Source organism: Trichoplax adhaerens, genomic scaffold (genome assembly GCF_000150275.1).
Source record: "Trichoplax adhaerens TRIADscaffold_7 genomic scaffold, whole genome shotgun sequence".
NCBI classification, from domain to species: Eukaryota; Metazoa; Placozoa; class Uniplacotomia; order Trichoplacea; family Trichoplacidae; genus Trichoplax; species Trichoplax adhaerens.
The window spans coordinates 2,114,620-2,129,867 of NW_002060949.1; the positions used below are offsets into that span (position 1 = coordinate 2,114,620).

The 15,248-nt window shown below is 33.3% G+C and overlaps 3 protein-coding genes across 3 annotated transcripts; 1 reads left to right on the forward strand and 2 right to left on the reverse strand.

The window, feature by feature from the left end:
- TRIADDRAFT_27590 (vamp) lies at positions 1 to 297 on the forward strand (the record flags this gene model as incomplete). The annotated part of the gene is made up of 1 exon (XM_002113969.1): positions 10 to 297. A coding segment is annotated over one exon (288 nt), but the record flags the coding sequence as incomplete, so codon positions are not given.
- An 855-nt stretch (positions 298 to 1,152) lies between these two features.
- TRIADDRAFT_58020 (uncharacterized protein) lies at positions 1,153 to 4,681 on the reverse strand (the record flags this gene model as incomplete). Its single annotated transcript, XM_002114289.1, has 6 exons — positions 1,153 to 1,693; positions 1,900 to 1,998; positions 2,995 to 3,184; positions 3,343 to 3,534; positions 4,092 to 4,125; positions 4,658 to 4,681. The coding sequence occupies 6 exons, from the start codon at positions 4,679 to 4,681 to the stop codon at positions 1,153 to 1,155; spliced, it is 1,080 nt and encodes a 359-aa protein (XP_002114325.1).
- Positions 4,682 to 7,811: 3,130 nt separating this feature from the next.
- On the reverse strand, positions 7,812 to 14,665 carry TRIADDRAFT_27379 (uncharacterized protein; the record flags this gene model as incomplete). The annotated part of the gene is made up of 8 exons (XM_002114290.1): positions 7,812 to 7,969; positions 8,053 to 8,447; positions 8,558 to 9,206; positions 9,322 to 9,822; positions 9,908 to 10,027; positions 10,205 to 10,321; positions 10,470 to 10,592; positions 14,572 to 14,665. Coding segments are annotated over 8 exons (2,157 nt in total), but the record flags the coding sequence as incomplete, so codon positions are not given.
- Between the last annotated feature and the right edge of the window lie 583 nt (positions 14,666 to 15,248).

Genomic DNA, 15,248 nt, shown 5'->3' on the forward strand with positions numbered 1-15,248 from the left:
ATGTCTAAGAAAGAATTACAAAAATCTCAAGCGCAAGTCAAACAAGTGATGGATATTATGCAAAAAAATGTGGATAAAGCTATCGAAAGAGAAGAGAAAATTAGTGTATTAAATGAAAGAGCCGATAGCCTTTATAGCCATGCATCTGAATTTGAAACCAATGCCGCTCAACTTAAAAATAAGTACTGGTGGAAAAATTTCAAAATGTGGATCATTTTGATCGTTACCATTATCTTAATCGTAGTGGCTATCGTAGTTTGGATTGTACTTTCACATGTTAAAAAATCCAAACCATGACACTCGTCGACAACACCATCCAATATAACCACGTAAGAAGAGTTCAGTCCACCACTCATCTATCATATTATATTACAAAAATTGGACCATTTCGAGCGTCTAATGAAGCGTTGTAATTCTGCCATCCGTTCGTAAAATTATATTACCCTGTTAGAGAATTGTTGTTGGATTTTAGCATTTATAAACAGAAATTTACTTTAGGCAATATCTATCGATAGCGATATATTAACAAAGGTAAAATCAGTGCTCAAAAACACCATTTGCATACATCACCTTACATTCAATCTTATACCATAGTGGTCTACAACTATTGGATAGAACAATGATTGGTGTTTAGTTTCATTAGATCAAATGATTTTCAATACTCTATATGCACAACCTTAATGATAGGCGTCGACTAGTTCATATTATAATAACCTATGAAAAATTACTTGATATTCATTTACTAAGGCTACTTTCTATAAAACTGCAGTATATTTACTTGTCAATTTTGTCCAAACTTAAATACGAATGAATCTATCACATCTAGGCTATCTTAGTACAGTAGTCCTTGCTAGAAGGTAAATACTGTAAAATATCTCTAATCGCAATTGCTGGATTCATTAAAATAATATATTCAAATTCTATTGTAAAGAAATCAACCTAAAGAAATAACTCCCTAAGCTAGAAGCTTGAATCATGCCGAAATATATTAAAATCAACTACTATAGAAATATTTGATCAAAGTTAAAATGGTGTAAAAAATGAAAGATTCAGTTATAAAAATTGTTTATTTCTTAATTTTCAATGCCTGAAATGATATCAACTTTTCCAAAATGTGTTACAATATCATTTAACAATTCTTGACATATTATTTTATCGTGTTAACTGTAACTGACTTAGACACGAACGTTTCCTATTTGTCATATGAATACTAATAATATCGGCATATAACGGTCTTCTTAATAAACTATAAGCAGTCGTTAGCAAGTGCAGAGCAAAATTATTGAATTCTTCACCCCTACAAAACAAATCAATTCCAAGCTCAAGTCCCATACCATAATCGCATTCATCGTTTGCAAATTGTACGTAAGTGATGAGTTCTTCTAACGGTTCTAGAAATTTCAGTCTTTGAGCCGTGTTCTTGCATTTTTCAATATTAGTTAATATTTTACCAAGGGCTGCATTAGTAACATTCAGGGGCCTATATCCAATATCTAATTTCTTATCTACTGGAACCACAATACCAAGCGTATGAAATGTATTAGCGACAACATATTTCTTCCTTTCCTTTACGCTTTTACTATTAACGCTTAAGTCGAAATGATATCTTGCAGCCCACTCTTGCAATTTGCTGGCTAGTTCATTTATTTCTTTCTTTGCCGCTTTACGATTCAGTTGATTGTCAATATAGGTTCTGTCATAAGCAAAATGATATTGTAATTATAGTATCAATATAACTTTAAATGATATTACGACATCCTACATCTGATTTATTGATTGGATAACTCAAGCTTATTTCTATAGTCAATATTTACAGACGAGAATAGGTAGCATTTGCAAATTAAGTGAAATTAAAAATTTCCACATCACGTCCAAATATTCATCTGATAAACTACTCACTTGACTGCAGCGAAAAGGTTAGTACCCATACATTTAAGTTCACACGAATTGCCTCCAGTATTGCTTGCGACTAAATCTGGCAATTTATCTGGATCATCCCTGAAGTTATACGTTAAAAAAGCATACGCAGTTTAGAATAAATCATGAAGTGGTTACATGATACATTCGTTATACTTTCAACAATGATAATCGTTTGTTCCCCAGCAACTTTAAAGCTATACTAATTGAGAATGATTTATTCGGAAGTAAAAGTTAATAATATACTGTACAGTTAACTGCCCCACAATGCATGGTTTAATGATAAGAGACGATATTACATTAAATTTCTTGAAATTTAAAATTCGAGAATTAACGTCCAATGCAGTTAAAGTTATAGTAGACATAACTATCATATAGCATTGGCTTCGAGCCGGCCGCTTACTCGATTTATCAACAGACAGGTCTACCGACTGGTCTTACTAGTCTCTGGTAAAAGGGCAAGAAGTACCTACATAATAACTTAGACTAGTAAGAGGTCACAAGTTCCATGGCTACTTAATGAATCAATGATCATTTCCTGGGTAATACAACCACCGTAAAACAACCCTACTTAGGCTACAAATTCTTTGCTTCAATATCATAACATATTTATCAGAATTTCATATGTAAAATAGTAATCGAACCTTTTTCAGGTCTAACCAGCACTTTATTTCTAAATACATATCATGTAAGCTTACTATCCTACCACTACTTTTTGGTGTGTTCTAATTAACCCAAAAGGCAAATATGCAATTCATAATATATATAGGTAATTGTTCACAGGTATGCTACCACCATTATTACTACTGTACTATCTAAATGAGCGAGTACAGGCTACCTACTACATCTTCCACAATACTACAGCATCGCGACAGGCACTAATTACTAATTTATATAAATTTCAAATATATTTAAGCATGCAAGCCAAAATTGTCATGTAAGAGTAAAACAGCTCCTAAAGCTGAGCCTATAATATAAGGGGTCAGTTTATTTCTCGCCGGTTAAAACATTTGAATCAAGATCTAATAATGTAATCAAAGCATGCACATATCAAATAAAATCGATAGCACACAGTACCTATAATAGCCAAAATGATACGAACTTTCATCTTCTCTGGCTAGCAAAGTCATCATTTCGGGGGGATCGTAATAAAATCTCCAGTGTAAATAATAGGAAGTTATCGATGATTCATCTCTATCATCAAATTGACCAGCTAAAACGTCGAAAGCTCCAACCAGTTTTAACTGTAGGGTATCCATTAAAGCATCTATAAAATCATTTATTTAACGGAGCAAAACAAGCAAAGTATGCTAAGAATCGCATATCATAGAGAAAGTACTGTAAGAAGTACGCTTTCTCACGGTCATATCAGCAATGTAAAGCGCTATAACTTTTGAGAAGTTAAAAGTCAAGGTATAGCTGTACCTGATGGAGCTGTAGGATTTACTTCTTGGCAAAATTCATAGAACCTAAAGAAATCGTCTGGCATAGTAACACCGAATTTTGCTTTCATGAATTCAATCCGTTTGCTGTAATCGATCTCAGAATCATGCTCCTTGCTTTTTTTATTAGACGGCACACTGTCCTGGAATTCTTCTTCAGCATTTTTTCTTTTCCCTGATCAGAATTCAATTAAGTTTAGCTCTGATTGTATCGAACATATAATTTGGTATGACATAGCTTGGAATTTACAGTCGATATAATCAGAGAAATACTATTATCAACAGTCATCCAAATGAGAATTACTTTTGTCATGTATAGTAACGATCGTTGCTGTTCATATCGTATGGTACATTTATGAGTGTGCAATAGATATAATCTACAGTTATATACCGAATAAGAATTGCTTTTATCTTATATCATAATAATAATACAGTATAGTCATTGCTGTTCATATCCTACAATTACGAGTTTGCAGCAAGTGTAATTCGATAAATGGATCTTGTACAATCACCGAACGAGAGCTATCTTTATCATGCAGCTTAAAATCTGCATTATGTAATCGTTGGTGCAATTTCGAATTCTAGAGAAGGTAGATAATTTATTACAATACCCAACTTATTGCACTTATATTCTAGCAAATATTTCACGATTTAAAAATTAATCATGCCTTCACGAATACATAATTTGGGTAGAGGTGAAATAACGTTAGGAGAATACTTTGTAAATAGTACCTGAAGATTCCACATTCGATGCCGTTGGCTGTTTCTAGAAAGTCATAATAACATAGATATGTTTAAAAGTTATTAGTCATCATCATATGGCTCTATCAAAATGGAGCAACATCCAATCTTATGAGGATTTAAACCGCGCACAGCAATAATAATATTTCCTTGCAAACATGGAAACGATTGACGTGGCTGTTCTGATACCCCTACTTGGGAAATCTCCTCGATTCTGGTTAACTTCCAGAAATAATAAGGTATTAAACTATACCAGGTGATCTCATAATGTATTAAGCTACTGCAAAGCGGACAGAATTGAACCATGGAATTACCCAGTCAATTTAATTGAATAACTAGAACATGCCTTGATTAATTATCATTATGTGAAAGGCATTATATCGTAATTCTAGCAATTGAAACTATTTCAACTTGTGCAATCTTGCAGCTACGATCTCACCAAGATCTCTACAATATCCAGAAACTATTTTCAAATTAAAATTACAGCAGTGCTTCTACTCTATCGATTTCAAATTCGTAAGACAAAATGGCTACACTGCAATGTGTTTACTATTTACCTTTACAAGCTTTCTTGGCGCCATTTTTCAAGCTGATCCTGCAAGTGAAGCTTTAAAGCTTCACTTGTACTGTGTGATACGGAACTGCAAGCTACAGTACATGGTATTGCAGATTTACAGTATTAACTACAGTACTGGTACCGGTAATGTATCCTGATGCTAAAGTATTGTCCCGGTCCGGTCGTTTGAAGGAAAGGAAAACAAGTAGTGCAACTGCAACATTATAGCTACAGGTTGCGGTAAAACAAAAATTATTTATCCCTGGCTGTAGGTTTTCATTTGCCGTTTCTAAACGAATTGAATTCTAAGGAGCATGTTCCATATGATCCCGTTATCGTCTCGACCAATAGTTATACAACGCAGTAATGCAGCTGTACTGTACTGTGCTCGCAACTAAGTTTTAATATTTGTACTCGTATGCCCTTATGGACTACGACGTAACTTTGAATCAAGTTATAATACAGTAATAGTACTGCAGGAGGATCACATACCAGAGCTTAATAGAGGTGCTTATTCCATGCAACATTGCTGGTATTACGGTACTGCAAAAGCTAGTTAGTTAAATAAATGAAATGATACTGCTATAATTTCCATCATAAAATTAACAGAGATTTTGATGATTGTAGTCGTTATTAATAATTTATTCATCTTACAATATAATGATATTTCAATTGTAACGATGGCACAGTATAGCTGGATAGTAACTGTAAGTACATAATATAATTAATTTTAGCAAATATTGTTCTCTATCTTTAATCCTGCAAAAAAAATATTGCCATCAACTTTCAACGCAAACGTGTACAGATATGGTTTACTCATTAATTACTTCCATAACATACAGATACAATTGCTGCAGCTCATAATTGTTTTCACCACAAAGCAAAACACCCATTTAATTTAGCATGGTGATTTTTGCAATCACTCTTAGAAAGTACCTTAGTAACATAATAAAGTGAAACGTTGTAATTACAGTATTAACTGAATATGCAAGTGTCATAATATGCGCCATCTTGTATAGCTACCAGTATTAGCATATGTAAATACAGATATATAATAGACCTTAACAGAATCGTATTTGTGCCGATAGTGTGCAGGATTAGATCAATACATACACACGATGCTTATCTACTTAATCGTGTAGGTTGTCATTTACATAATCAATCCGTAATGATCAATTATTAAATCATAACAAGGTAAATTGTTGCTTCACTTAATCAGTTTCTACCATATTTTGCTGTAATATGACCAATTGACCTTTCATTTTACATCGAAACTTATACGTACATTAAATAATACATTATTTGATCCAAGTAAAGTAACGTGAAAAGACATTACATTAAATCTCTGAATTGCACTTTACCTATTAGATATAAGTAACAGTTATAATTTAACAGATGACTAAAAAACCCCTGCTATAAGATTTCTACATATCTCAATAGTAATCATATTAGTCTGATCTCGCAACTCTTACATTTGACATCGAAGTTGCACCATAGTTCAGAATTTGATGACATACGTACATATATCTTTATACAGAAAACCACAAAAACATTTTAATATTAACGCCCGCTAAATTCAATAGGTTCTAGATAAATCTTACCTTACAAATTTACAAAAAATCCTAAATATACTGCTATATACAAACACCTAAAGCCAAAATACTTTAGAGTGGCTTCACAGGTCTTACTAACTTATGGAATATCAAGTTCATAGGTGAATAGAAAAGTGCTATAATTTACAGTACAATTGTTGATAATTTCTTAAAGTCAATTAAGAAATCCATCAAATTGCTGAATATACAAGGTTACATTATGCAGCGGTGGATTTTCATCAAAATCCTCAATGTTAGCCAATAATTTTCGAGCAGTCGATCAACCCTTTGCAAATATCCTATGTTTATCCATTTTAAAATTTTAATCACGAAAGCAACCCATGGTCAATCATTTTGCTCCCAATCATAAATCAATCCAAATTAGACCAATCCTACCAAGGAAATTTACCGTCCAAGATAATGTAAAGATAATATAAACATACCAGTTATATATAGGTAACAATTAATCCGGTCCCATTGCTTGTGCTTTATATGCGTATATATTTGAAGATATTTAAGTGGGGTTTTGTTGAAAAGTTTATAAACTAAAGACGCTCTCCACGACTTGCTATTACCATGCTGGTATAATATTAATCTTTTGTACTTTGTTAGACCTGGGTGGCTACCGATTGGCTAGATACCATCGAGAACCTTGAGCCCACCAAGTGTTGCCTTGATGAGTATGACTAATTCAATATCAAAGGAAGATTTATTAATTCTCAAATGTATAGTATAATAGGAGTCTTGCGATAGGTAACAGTAGCAGAAACTTTCATTTATTTATTTCATACTTACAAAGTTGCCATTGGATATCGCAAGAGAAACAGGTCGACTGTTATTTACTGGTCGCTGCATTAAGAAATTATAAAAATTTATAAGGCCACTGCAACACTAGATTTGCTTTACTATGCGTATGCAATGTAAAGATAATATGGAATGATATCGTTAGTATACTCACTTTTGAGATATCTTCTGTGGTTTCATTGATCATTGCCCTATTCGTCATCGATTGGATATCGAATTCGTCAAAAGTTTTTTTACTAAAATTTAAAATACAAGAAAATAGTCAATGCAAGTAATCGATAACAAAGCAATAAGCTAAAAAAGAATCGGGGTATATTACATAATCATAAAGGGTCTTACTTTTTTCCATGTCTTCGTCTAACAATATACCCTATTATAATAATAATAATCAAGAATCCAATCGCACAACCAGCTGCAACTCCAATTGTCATGGCTTCGCCAGTAGATGCAGATGTAATAACTGTACAGTTATTTCCACCATACCCGACCGAGCAACTATTAAATAAAAATTAAGCAACTATAAGTAGATGTAAACTCAGAAAGTCTAATAATTTTAAGCTAAGCAAAGGCTTAAACAATCTTACCTGCAATATGGTACACCGTTAGTTGAATTTATTAAACAGGAACCATAACCACAATCGATCGATTTACAATTATAACTTTGAGCTAAATGAAATATATCATATTTGCAAATACGTTAATTTTTATTGTAATAAATACGGAAAAAAATGAAAAAACGAAATCAATTTGTTTTATCATTTAACAATCAATGTTAATCTTACTTGGAAGTAATACACATCCAGTCCCATCAGAATCTAATTGCCAACCATCTTTGCAAAGACAAGTACGTTTGTAATCACCGGTTTTAACGCAAATTTGACTGCAACCACCTTTATTCAGGTGACAGGCATCATAATCTATACAGATTACGCATGAGCTCAGTTAACTATCTAGCAATCATTACAACATCTTTTGATTGTCATTCGTGTACAATACTTACGTCTTGGTTGCCTTTGCAATTGGAATGTTGTAATCCCCATAGGTGCATATAAGTCAGACAATAGCACACTTCTGTTTGCTCCGGTAAGTTTATTCGCTGTTTCGACAGTCTTACTTTCCCAATCAGTCCAATAAACGGAATTTTCGAATACAGTAATAGAAAATGGATGTGGTATACCCTTAGAGAGAATAACTCTTCTGCCTGAACCATCTAAGTTAGCACTTTCGATATGATGATGTTTACCATCTACCCAGTACATTTTACGTTGAGGGTAATCAATGGTAAGACCATTAGGCCATTCAACGTTCGTACTAACTAAGATTTGACGCTGCGTACCATCTAGTTTCGCTCGTTCAATTTTAGCGCTTGAGCCCCAATCCGTAAAATAAATGTAACTATAAAAAATTAATACAATATTATAAATTTATTATGATGTTAATCTACACAGAAGATATTAAAAAAAAAATCAATTTTCATCATTTAATTTTAAGATATCGTTGTTTACCCATCGACTGGATCGACCGCCAAGCCTCTTGGATCAGCTATGTTACTAATAATGGTTTTCACATATCGACCATCTAAATCACTCATTTTAATTGCATCCAATCCAGTATCAGTCCAGTAGATAGTATCATGTATCCAATCAACAGCGACACACTCAGGTGATAAAACACCATCGCTAATTATATACTTATTTTTACCAGCTACAGTACCATTGCTATGAAGAGTTACTCGACCAATTTTTTCCGAAACAATATCCGTCCAAAACAGTAATCGCTTTCTTACGTGGACATCAATACCAATAGCTCCTTTTAAACCCTTCATCACGTCATTATATCTTGATCCTTTGATAGTGAATCTATGAATATCTCGACGATTTGCAAAAAATAGCACTGGTTCTGGACCTAATGCTTTGCAGGATTTAAAGTCAGCATCTAATCTATAGCCGTCTGCACAAGTGCATTTATAACTTCCTTTTGTATTCTCGCACATCTGACTACAAGGATTGGAAATATTACATTCGTTAATATCAAGGCACGTTCTGCCATCAGTATCCAAGGTATAACCAGGGTTACATGCACAGTAATAACCAACTTTGGTATTCACACAATTTTGCGAGCAATGTCCGTTGTATTCACTACATTCGTTAATATCTAAAAAGTAGTATCCAAAATTAGAGTTCAATTTCATCTCGCAAAATTCATAGTAGATACATAATATAATTTTTTACTCATCATTAAGATCAAGCAATATAAGTTTAGTACTTACTACAAGTTGCCGGTTCATCGGATTTATCTTCACAATCGAATTTTCCATTACATACTAATTTCATTGAAATGCAAGATTTATTCGTATGGCATGTAAATTGACTAGAATTACATGTCAAGTTTGGCGGAGTTGGAGTAGTACAATTTTGCTCATCTCGAGAGTTAGCACAATCACTTATACCATCACACACATTGTGCGCATCTATACAAATGTGCGCACTACAACGAAATTGGCCAGATTTACAAGTCGTCTTATTGCAACCTAATTCATCGGAGCCATCTGTACAATCGGTTGATCCATCGCACCTCCATTCGGACTTGATACACTCCCAGTTCTTACATTGAAATTCACCGGCTCTACAAGTATGCTTCGGGCGACTAGTCGAACAATTTTTTTCATCGCTTCCGTCGGTACAATCACGTTCACCATCGCACAGCCATGATTTTTTGATGCAATCACCAGAAGAGCATTGAAACAACTCGGGACCGCATGTCTTATTTGCTATATAATGAAGTAATTTTATAACACTCAGTAAGTTATAAAAGTATTCTTCATTAACATGAATTTAATTTAACTAAAAACTTACGACAATTCCATTCATCAGAATTATCACCGCAATCGTTATCGTTATCACATCGCCATGCGCTGTTAATACAATGTGAATTATTACAGGTAAATTGTTGAGGAGAGCAAGTTGCGACCTTGGCTATAAATTTAAGAAAGTACATACATTAAATTCGAATAAGAATATTTTTAATTTCACTTTAAGCCTACAAGTTATAGATAATAAACGGGTTATGACATTGTTATTAGCGCTGTGCTGTCAAATTATATAAAATTTATTAGATTACATTTAAAAAGGCGTTTTACAATAGATACTTACTGCAATTGCGTTCATCAGCTGAGTTACCACAATCATCTACTTGATCGCATACATAGTCACGTTTAATACAAACTCCATTACCGCAAGAAAATTCATCAGGAGTGCAAGTTTTGGTTACTACAAGTTAAAAATGTTGTAAACTTTAAATTCCTACTTTGTAATAAGTAGTTCTATCAAAATAATTCTATAAGCCATAATCTCTATAACTTATTCATAAATAATTAAAGCATTTATAATAGTAATCAACATATTTTTTTTAACTTACGACAGTGAGAGCCTTCATCGGAGCCGTCAATACAATCATTTTGGCCATCGCATACCCATGAGGTAGTTATGCATTTTCCATCATTACATGTAAATTCATTGTTTGGATGACAGGTAACTTGAGCTAAAATTATAATTATAGTCGTATAAGCTTAGTAACATAATATTGCATATACCTCAATGCAAAATTTTAAATATTTAATTAATTCATAATCAAAAACGTAAATGTTACGATCATTGTCATTGACGCGTCTAGGATAAGTAAACGCTTGCAATACAACGGTTTCAATAAAGTATGAAAGAAATCTACATTTTTCACACGATATGGTATTCGTGAACAGTAAACATCAAATCGTGATAACTACTATACCAATTATAATTATTGACGTTGTTGCACCTCAAAAAGATTTTTTTTACTATATGCAACACCCGAGACACTATTCATATATGCTAAACAACGATTATGTAGACGTCCTTTCAACTTTTAAACGTTTAAAATTCTCCGAAAATTTGTGTTTTAACTCAGGTAAAATTATGCCATCTATTTTTGTATTATCTATAGAAATATTCGGTGTTACCTCCGACAAAACTATTCGTAGAACCAATGTAATCAGCAAATCTGGGTCAGTTGTGCAAGTAAAATATCAGAAATAACATCTTGTAGTAATTCATTGGAACAAGTAAATGCAGAAGTCGATATCTTCCTTTTCTCATCGTTAATTGTTATGCTTGCTAACTGGTGAGATAAATTGCTTCACCAATTCCAACAATTTTATTGTATTAGCAGATGTGAAAATCTTTCAATGCAAACATAATTTGAGAATTTTATCATCCTAATTCTCACGTTGTACACTATTAAGGTCTGTCCTCAACACCTATTGTTGCAGATAAAGGGATCCTGGATTACTTCTGCAAGTTAATTCTAATTATGCTGTGAAATTAACCTCAAATTCCCACAACAGCATGTAAAAAATACACGCATAGAATAATTTTCTCTAGTTCTCATGCTGAAATTCTTATTTCCTAAATTTTTAAGTCTTTGCATTTCCGTATGTCTAAATGCGATTATCCAATAAATCTCATCCATCTCCAAATTCTCATCCTACTGTACTATATGCATCTACAGTTAATTAAAAAGTTCCCTAGTATGAAGTACTGTACAGAATGGTAACTATCTATCAATGCTAAGTGTACTTTTTATCTCACCGTTTGTAGGCCTATACAGTACATCAAAAGTTGCCAATCAAAGTCAACTAGTTAGTTAATTAAAACAACAACCGGAACCGTCTAGAGTCATACCGTCTCAGTACAGTACTGTAAATCGATTAATATTTTTACAAAATCACCTACTGTACATTATTAAGCTCTAGAAAGTGATTGGTTCCCGAATGTCAGGCCATTCACTATCCAATACAATAATATCGTATTAATGGTAATCAAAGCTAAACTTATGCAACGTGATCAAGGCTAAAATGCGATGGATACTTACTTATCTGTGTACGGTACAGTACTCTAATTAATCTGATAATGGTTAATGGGAATGTAAGAAAATTTCAAAGGAGAAAGTAAATTTATAAAAATTGGCAGAGGTAACAATTATAGTTCCTTTTAAAGATTAGTATAGCCCCATTCCCATCACCCTTGAATAACGATCGCGACGTTAACATTACAGTACAATATGATGACAACTGTGTCTCGTCTCCAGTGGTGTCTCTTTTATCACAGTAGTCTATGTCATCACGTTATAATTTACAACAACCACGGATATTGATCTATTGTGAAAATATCTGAATGGAGTCCTCTATTTTTACCTGTTCTCTGCTTGGCTGGTTGATGTCTTAAGCATGAACAAATTTTGAAATGATAACAAAAGCATCATAAAGTAGACATGGACTCTTAGTGAAGAATCATTTCAGTAGTCAACATACGTTTCTACAATACCAGGCATTCTTTTCAAATTGAAAAAACAAACAAAGCTTCATTGCATTGTTGTTCAATGTTCTCATGGTGTGCCTTTGCAACGTATACAGAATTAAGGAAGAGAAACTAGGAGCGTCCATTTGTTTTATTTGTAAACTTTCCCCATGAACGTTTGTATGAATGTAAAGTATGAACTGCGATGTTAACGGTCTTAAACGGCCCATTTCATATTATTATTTATTATTGAGTGAAGATATTCAACCAATCAATCTTACTTTTGTATTGATGATAAACGCTATTTAAAATTAGTGTCCATCCGATATTTACTGTTAGTATCACTGACTGTACTATATTACATGGAGAATTTGCATCACTTTCGAACATTTTTAAACTTTTGAAATTGAAGTTCCGTATGAAACGAATGTCAATTACTACTATATTGTCACTTTTATAAATCTATTCTGTACTGTGCGCTTGACATCCTGAAAATTTCTATCATTGTCTTATACTATCTAACTGTAAATAATTGGCAATGTACAGTAGTTCAAAGAAACGACTAAAAACATTCTTTTTTAAAGACAACAACCGTTTTCAAGTGCTTGACTCACCACGACTACATTCTTAACACGAAAGCAAATACAATTGAAATTTCTACAATTATCATCCAGCTATCTTTACCCCCAGACAAATACTATCCAAATGGAAATTATTTACTGTCAATAAATTTCCGTATTCATCATTTTGAAAAAACCTTAATACAGTATCAAGCAACATTGGAACAATACAATATTTACTTTTAAAAAGCGCCAAGCAATGGGAAAATTGATTGTGACTACTGAACTGCATATACAGAGGGAAAATGAGCGACTACTGGAAATGGGGCCAGGATGTAAACGCTTACTACAAGAGTGCTTTTACCAGTGATCGCATGATGTTCAAAGTGTTTGCAAAGAAGCAACATGACTACTTCCACGCGACTTCAAATAATATCCATACAATGTTTAGGGACGTAGCACGTTGTATAACCTGATTTCAAGTTAGAATTGTTCGAAAACAGTGCTCCACTGTGTCAAGTTTTACTTTCTAAGGTATAGGTGATCTGTTATTTTTTTTTTACAGTAGCTATTCTTCTGGTCTGTCATAAACTAGAATGACAATCAATAGAAAATAACCATAGCGGTCCCATTCTCTAGAAATGGATTGCCAGTCCAATTTCAACATGAGTGAAATTTCTATACTAGACTCTTAGTGGACGCGTGATGCAGCCAGTAGAATTCACTGCTGATAGAGTGAAAAAGTTCACTTTGAAGGTTGTAAAAAATATCGATTCAAAAAATAGCTAAAATCAGTATGGCGGCATTAATCAGTACATGTAATGTATAAGACTATTGGATAGCTTTCTACTATCGGTCCTATCGATCCTCCACTTGTACTGTATTTTTTCTTCCTTGATATCAAAACATACAACAACCGCCAAAAATATCGATCAAAGAAACTTTAATTAATGGCCGTTAACTTCATGAAATGATTAGGCTCCTCCCGGCCTGGAGATCATTTTCTATTCATAAACTGATTTTATACAAATTAGTATGTAAAACGACTTTGCAATACGTGTGGTAGTAAACGTACGGGACTAGTAGTAAGACAACGTTGTAGTAAAGACACGCGGTCAATGGATTACGTGAGTCAGAAGGTGGTAATGTGGTGTACCCATACAGCAATCTTACTGCAATAATAATAATATCGGTATCAAGCATGTGATGTGTACATAGGAATTGTGAAACTACAATATTCCACAACAGTGGCATACGCTGCCGCTGCCGCCGTCGGCGTTTGATGTTTCCAAGAATGTAAATTTGAAATACTGAAAGCATTCCAAAAAGGCAGATGGACACTCTCAGTATGGTACAGTGATGGAGGTAGAAATACGTCCAGAATAATGAATAAAAATAATCAATAAAATCAAATAAATGCCCAATTGAAAGCACTGATAGCATTCCGAATTCATATTTCTACCCCCATCATCTTCAATGTCAATGATTCATTAAAAGCAAAAGTAAAATTGGTTGAATTATATACAGTAGTACGACCAATAGTAAATACTTGTTAGCTGCAAGAAAATAGCAGCTACCAGTAGCAATCAATACTATCATAACTTCTTTTTAAAAATTCAGCTTTCTTACCACAATTTGTTTCATCTGAATTATCCTTACAATCGTCTGTACCGTCACAGCGCCAGTCGATTGGAATACATCTTCCGTTTCCACAAGCAAATTGCTTGGCCAAATTGCAAAATTGAGCTATAAACGATTAAAAATAATTTTTAACATCAGTTGGTTATTAAACTTCCAACTACAATTCACCAAATTCAATTTTTTAAATCTTCCAGTCACATGGTTTACAACCATAAACAAACATATATTGCTCTACCAAAAAGCTCCAACTAAATTAAGACGATCACTCCAAATTAAAATATTCAACCACATGATCAATTACAATCAACGTGACTTAAGTATTTATTCATTTACATTCTTATTAGACTATCATTATAGTAGTATGCGTTAAAAATAAGTTGTAAGTTTTACGCGTGCTACATCATACCACTAAATCTTCAATGCACCCTTCAAGAATAGGAATTATCTCTAAACTGGACTATATTTAACGACATAAACAAATCTAACTCATCCATGGAGTGAAAGCCAGCTACTAACTACAGTAACTGCTTTCAACTCTGAAAAGCGAAATCTTATTCATTTGATTACGACTTGAGCTCGCTTAAGCTAGAAAAGATCAGATCACACTAAAAAATGGAATGACACAATCCAATGATCAATATCAGCTAGGCATAGGTCCTAAGAGT